The sequence below is a fragment of the Argentina silus genome (genome assembly GCF_951799395.1).
Source record: "Argentina silus genome assembly, chromosome: 9".
In the NCBI taxonomy this organism is placed as follows: Eukaryota; Metazoa; Chordata; class Actinopteri; order Argentiniformes; family Argentinidae; genus Argentina; species Argentina silus.
Window position 1 is genome coordinate 11,691,666 of NC_139663.1, and position 7,500 is coordinate 11,699,165.

A 7,500-nucleotide genomic window follows, 5' to 3' on the forward strand; every position below is an offset into this window, starting at 1 on the left:
TGGCTCCATAGGAAGCAGCTTTACCATTGTTGCTGCGCAGTGACCTTCCAGAGATCCCATTGGTCCCTATGGGGTGATGACCCCCGGTCCCGTCCACTCCTCCTGCCTCTCCAGGCTGCTTCAGTAACTCTGTCAGGGTCCTTCAGGGAGAAATACACAGAGGGACACAATGAGAGGTTAAAGATAATCCAGCAGGAAGATTCTAGAACATTCTAAAACTGGAATGACTGTTTAACTGTGTGCCAGTGTAACTAACTGTTTTTCTCATACTCCTCAATCCATGGCTTTGATCCTAGTTAAAAAAAAAACACAGTTCCCCACTGTGATGCTTATTACACTCAAAGCTAACTCGGAAGAACAGTTAATTGGCGTGCAAAACAAATGCTTCACTCCTTAACGAATGCTGTGATTTTCCAGAGAAGTTAATTTGTATGGTACATATGCATCCTGACAGCTGAGCCGACTCAACATCAGCACCGGAATGTCAATACTGTTGTAATGGGAAGGGGTGGGTTTAATACGACAGACAGACGGACGGACGGACGGACGGACGGACGGACGGACGGACGGACGGACGGACTGAATGACTGCCAGGGACATGCAAGGAGAAAGTCCCCAGGCCATACAGAAATACTGTCTTTGTGGTTATCCTCCATCTCACTGAGGATTGTTTCCCACCAAGACCTCAGAACACACTTTAGTCGGATAAAGAAACACACACATCTCCATCTCAGTCTCATCACCAATCCCACTGTGACTGCTGGCCAGCTTCTGTGTTTCATTTGTCCTCTCTCATCTCATTCCCTCTATTTCATTTGTCTCCGATACTTGGCTCCTTTATATTGTGCATCTTTATTTATTTATCCACCCCCCATTGTGTGTGTCTCTCTCTCTCTCTCTCTCTCTCTCTCTCTCTCTCTCTCTCTCTCTCTCTCTCTCTCTCTCTCTCTCTCTCTCTTTCTTGCTCTTGTTTTCTTTCTCTCCCTGTCTGTCTCTGTGTCTCTCTCTCTCTCTCTCTCTCTCTCTCTCACTCTCTCTCTGTCTTGTGTGCATGCTTTCTCCCTCTCTCTATTGTGTGTTCCTTCTCTCTGGCGTACAGTAGCTGTAGGTGTTGTTATTGTTGAGTGCTGGTCGTTCCTTCTCCTCTCCCCCTCAGCCCTCTCCTATCCTCCTATCCTCTCCACCTCCCTTATTCTAACCCCCACCCCCCTCCCCCTCCCCAGGATTGTGTTACTTCTCCCAGCCAATGTTAAGCAGAGATGTGATCTGATGTGAGAACACTTCAACTCCTCCTCAGCGTTCCACAAACATCCCCCAACCCTCCTGGGGGACCAGACAAGACAAGGACATGAAGGAGAATCCCAAGGAAATGTTTCAATAACCAAGATGGCTGCCAAATGTCCCAGCGAATCACTGCACAGATACCAACAGGCCCGGGTTCTGTGTCCTTTATGATAAGAACCTGGGGAAAGTGTTTGGTTGGTCTAGCGAGCGCTCTTCAAACGCGTCTCTCGGGGCTGACAGTCATTGCCTGGGTTTCATCTCAAACGTGGACTCTCTGCCAGGAACGTCACAAAGTAATGTGTGTTAGACAGCTCAACCAATCCTTCTCTGGCGCTGTCAAGTGTCAAGTACTTGGAGAAATGCAAAGCTCCAGATTTAATAAAAGCCATTTTGTCATTGGTCTTGGGGATTTGGTATTTGGTATTGTACATTTTAAAATGCTGTCTCACTCTGTCACAGTCTGTCTGATAAAGCTTTATTGTTGTAGAGGATGATGTTCCCTACACACTACACACTACACACTACACACTACACACTACACACTACTCACTACACACTACTCACTACACACTACACAACACGCTCTCTCCGTTGATTGTAGTGCCATTGTTTATTGTAAGTTGACTTTCATGAAACTTCACACACTCATTTTGAGTTTTTCTTCGCTGATATATGACATCATGGTGCTGCATAATGTTTCAAGTCTTAAAATTGCCATTTAGGTCAAACTATGTGTATTTTTGGATGATTTCCATGCTCTTCTTGCTGTTATTGTTGTGTTGCTTTACTGTTAGATGATTTTCACTACACTTTACAGTGGAAATGTTGTGCTACTTTTTAGAGATATTTCACCACTTTAAATAATAATTTAAATAATTTAAAAAAGTGTTTTTATTCTGTTTTGTTAAGTTGAGATGGTTTCAGTACACTTCATAGTTGCTTTGTTGTGTCACTTTGCTAAGGCAGAGTAACTGATATTTTCGAGTTCCTATACATTACAGTGGGGGTTATCTTCAGATAAGGCCACAGATGAGGCTCATTTGCGGTTTAATTACCAGAAAATGGATTGTTCGCAGTTATACAAGAAAGGAAATGAATCGATGAATGAATTAAAGATAACCATAAAAGTTTTTAATGCACCCTCATCAGCTGTAGTGTGTCAGCAAAAAGCAGAGAGAAAGTTACCATGAAGCAAGGGGGAATGTGAGTTAGGGGGCGGGGGTGGGTGGGTGGGGGGGGGGGGTTTGACAAGAAGGAAACACTCTAGAACTTCTGGAAGATTCCAGGAACTCTCCCCATTATGATGCTTCAGGTCTTGATTAGGACTTGATGTGCAACACTGCAGGGTAAGGGGGACCCTGGGGAAACAGGCTTCACAGCTGCCCTCGGGGGGGACATCTGATGGGAGTGAGCACATGTAAATCTGAAAGGAGGAGACTCAGCACCTACTGAGCTGTTAACATTGATAATGGTTACAAATTGAAAGACGTTTATTATAAGCCACTGTGAAATAAGCGTCACTCACAGAGCAATTAAATATGGATGGTAATTACATCAAATGGATTCCTCCTATCTATCCTCGTGGAATCTTTTTAACCGAACACAGTCTTGGCGGGGCAATAAAGTGATCAGTCAATCGTTTATAGAAAAAGATTATCTTAAATCGTGCTAATGTTCGCACAGCATGTCCTTTTGGGGGGTGGGGGGTGGGGGGGGGGATCTATTGTGTTAATTACAGATGATAGAGACTGGCTCTTACTGTACAGAAGCTGACTGGTACTAACACACACACACATACACACACACACACACACGCACACACACACACACGCATGCACACACACACAAACACAAACACACACACACACAGACACACGCACACGCACGCACACACAGACACACATACACGAACACACACACGCACGTGCACACACACACACACACACACACACACACACACACACACACAGAGAGAGACACACACACACACACAGAGCCCCCGACTGGGATCTCACGCTACATGAATCTAATGAATCTAACTGTGCTGTTGTTCCTGGGGAGCAGCTAGAGGAACACCTGGAGCTGTTGTAGAGTCTAATGTGTTGAGTGTGAAACGTAACGTTAACACACAAGTATTCTGGGGAGGCCGGGCAAGGACTTGATGGCACAAACAACAAGAAAGATATCGCTAAAGACTTGATGCGACGAATAAAAATGAAACTGAAAGGTTGATCGAAGGACATAAATGATTGAGTGACATTTTTACGGTAGGTTCGGTTTAAGAGACGCCTCCCTGAGATTGATGGAGACGGTAACAGAATGTTGAATGTATGGTGGTTCTGAAAAAGAGACATTTGCCGTCCCTGCGCTGGACGCACACTGTGTATTTAAAGCGCTAATCGCCTGTGAAAAAGTTCTGAAGTAATCTCATCAATTAATCACGTCATTATATAAATGTTGTTGTTGTGCTTTCAGATGTCTTTGTGTTTTTGTGTTTTCTATCATGTATTTTGTCATTGTTTTGTGTTTTGCACTTCTAATTTATTGATGATGTGGAGTGATAAAGAAATCCCTTTGGGATCATTAAGGGAAGGGAAGGGGAAGTCCTACTCTACTCTATCTACTCTACTCTACATTATGGGTTCATGTTCATGATCTTTTTGGATGCAAACGTCCCATAATCAAATAAACAATATATGGTGTGATGCAGGGAAGGTTGGTGGAGGCTCATTGTAATACATGGAATGGAACACGTGTCAGACACCATTCTCCATTCCATTCCATGCATTACAATGAGCCTGTCCTCCGATTTCTACCTCCTCCAGCCTCCCCTGATGTGATGCTTCTACTTCTACCTTCAGTTTACTAAAAGTCAGATTGACATTAGATTAGTGTAGCGTAACTGACTCTGAGATCATGGAGTAGATCCCGTAACTCCGTCATCTGCTCGTCCCCCTCGTAGTGACAGTTGGGGTCGTTGCGGAGGTGAGGCTTGAGTAAGCCTGTGCTTACTCACTTATCCACTTGGCTCCCTGTTGGGTGTAAGGACACAGTCGGAGTCGGTGTCCTACGGTTAATGATACCCTACTGAACGACACGGTGAACCACGCCTTTCCTGTAGGTCATTAGAAGTCAGGAGTGTTCTACAGGCCTACAGTTCTACAGGCCTACAGTTCACTACCATGGAGGCATGTCACTGTGTCATTTTGTGGTACTCAGATCAGTGTTATTGTGGGTTACAGTGTGTTATTGTGTGTTATTCAGATTAGTGTTATTGTGTGTTATTGTGTGTTAGTCAGATCAGTGTTATTGTGTGTTATTCAGATCAGTGTTATTGTGTGTTATTCAGATCAGTGTTATTGTGTGTTATTCAGGTCAGTGTTATTGTGTGTTATTCAGATCAGTGTGATTGTGTGTTATTCAGGTCAGTGTTATTGTGTGTTAGTCAGATCAGTGTTATTGTGTGTTATTCAGATCAGTGTGATTGTGTGTTATTCAGGTCAGTGTTATTGTGTGCTAGAGTGTGTTATTGTGTGTTATTGTGTCTTATTCAGATCAATGTTGTTATGTACCCCCTTCAGGCTATTACCAAGGTGTCATTGAAGTCAGTAGTGTTGGTGTAAAGTGCCTTGAGTTCATTACAACCAGACAGCTGGGTAATGGAGAGTCTAGTGATGATCCTCATTAGATCTCCCTCAGAGCCCCACAGAGCGCTGAGGGGACCCGCTGTGACCTGCTGCTGCAATCCCCTGCTAGCCCCAGCCAGTATGTGACGACACCCCACTGAGTCGTCGTCTTTGTCCCCCCAACCCCCCCCCCCCCCCCCCCAGTGTTCCCAGTGGTGGTGTGTTACTGAGGCTGAACGTGTGGGTGGGGAGCTGCAGTATGAGCTACGAAGAAAAGTTTCCAAAACAACAGAAAATGAACCCTCTAGTGCAGAGAAAATTAACGAACACACTGGGTCACGTGGTGTGTGTGTGTATGTGTGTGTGTGTGTGTGTGTGTGTGTGTGTGTGTGTGTGTGTGTGTGTGTGTGTGTGTGTGTGTGTGAGAGATGAAGTGAGTGAGGGGGAGGGGTGTGTGGGTGTGTGTGTCAACTCGATTTGTATTATTATTACAGTTCCTATGTGACACGCAGGTCCCATCATCAGCCATCCCTGCTCCCCTGGCAGGCGAGTATGATAATCAATCTTCTACACACTCCTCTTCTCCTCTCCTCCTGTCTTTGTCTTCATCTCTCTGACTTGACAGAACCAACATGGTTCTCCCTCACTAAGTCTCCCTTGATCAATAATTCACATCACACCCCCCTACTGTTCGCTGAGGGTAGGGTGTAGTAACAAAAGTGGTACCCAGTGTTTTTGGCAGAGAGTCCCACACCCCGCGGTGCTCAGTGCCGAGAAGTGCCCCTACTCAGGGAGTCTGACGCTGCAGCTGCCAGATAGTGAGCTCAAGCAGTGGTGGGACTAGGCCTGCAGCTGCCTGCCACTGTCTCCAACACTTTGGCATTGGAGTCAACAGCTGCCATATAGTGGCCCTTGGCGTGGCTGTGTGGCCGTGCCAGAGTGTGTTTGTGTTTGTATGTGGGTTGTATGTGTGAGTGTGCATGCCTGTGCTGTCTGCACTGCCTTAGTTCCACTCTGGGGAGTTTCCTTAGGAGTTTCCCCCTGTGTGTGTGTGTGGGGGGGGGTTAGGGGGGGGGCTGCGTGTCCATGTGTGTATGGGTATGTGTCTGCGTGTCCATGTGTGTGTGTGTGTGTGTGTGGGTATATGTCTGCATGTCCATGTGTGTGGCTGTGTGTGAGTGTGTGGCTGCATGTCCATGTGTGTGGCTGTGTGTGAGTGTGTGTCTGCATGTCCATGTGTGTGGGTGTGTGGGTGTGTGTCTGCGTATGTGTGTGTATGTGTGAGTGTGTTTGTTTGTTTCACAGGTTTGTTTGTCTACCTCTCTTCAACTCCTCTCTGCTGGGAACCCACGCTCTCTCATCCTCAAACAGGAACCATCACCATCATACAGATCTCACCTTCAGAGCATGTGTTCTGGCACATGTTTACCCTGCTCTGCCCATTTAACTAATTACTGTAATCAGTGCTTGAACAACGAAGCCTAAAGTGATTCCAGCATCTCACTCACACACACACACACACACACACACACACACACACACACACACACACACACACACACACACACACACACACACACACACACACACACACACACACACACACACAAAAATCTCATAGGGCCAATGCAATGGACAGATCAAGCCTGGCTCTGGGCAATGGCCATATGATGTCATGGCGGCTAACATACTGCGTGTCAAATATTGATTCATACCCATAGTAATCATATCCTTCATCTTTCGGACACAGCCCCAGGGACACACTAATCTCACAAGGACCCATAGCCCCAGGGACACACTAATCTCACAAGGACCCACAACCGCCCCCAGATGGATCACTATACCATCTATCCATGACAGCCCACCCCACCACCACCATATATACAATGCAGAAATAAAACAAATAAAAACCGATTCATAGAAAACAAAAGGTAATGACAATTGAGACAGAGAGAACAGAGGCCAGATAGAAAAGCTATTTTGAACTGGTGTCACAAGACCACGGTGGTGGTGGGGTGGTGGTGGGGTGGGCTCTATCACTCTCTGAGCCAGCATCAACTCCATCACACAGAAAGCCATCCATCTCCAGCATATGGACAAGAGATCAATGACTTCCCTACCATTTCTGTTGCGATCTGATCCCCATCCCATACACTGACCATATCACGCTTAAGACGTCACTGTATATTACCAGGCAGGTCAGAGAGGGTGTGATGAATTAGCAATAGCATATCGCTTCGTTGCTATCGCATTGTAATGGGCCCTGTAATAGCCTCACGGCGCTTTAACGGCCGAGGCTAACGACCCGGTATTCGACCGCAGGCCCTGACACATGGTGCTAGCATTAGCGGCTAGTGTGGCGGCCATGTGCTCAGAGCGCTAGCTGTTCCCGGTTCCCTGGGTCCGGGCCTGGCGGGTCCACAGTTATGTAAAAGCTCACGTCAGCCGCCTGCATGGTGGTTTCGTCAGGGATGTTTTGTCCTGTGCGTGTATGACATTGGATTTGGGAGAAGCGACAAGAGAGAGGCAACAACGTAGCTAAACGCTCTGAGCCCATTGATCAAGCGTCCCACAAGGGAATCTCACATCT

The 7,500-nt window shown here is 46.4% G+C and overlaps 1 protein-coding gene across 1 annotated transcript in view; it reads right to left on the minus strand.

Annotated features, from left to right (window-relative positions):
• The window catches only part of LOC310809298 (protein shisa-9), a gene marked incomplete at both ends in the record, with an annotated part of 51,170 nt that overhangs the window by 27,803 nt on the left and 15,867 nt on the right, over window positions 1-7,500 (minus strand). The window contains one exon of the mRNA XM_083676493.1: window positions 25-140. Within this exon, the coding sequence (XP_083532619.1) occupies window positions 25-140 (116 nt within the window). The remainder of the gene's footprint in view (window positions 1-24; window positions 141-7,500) is intronic.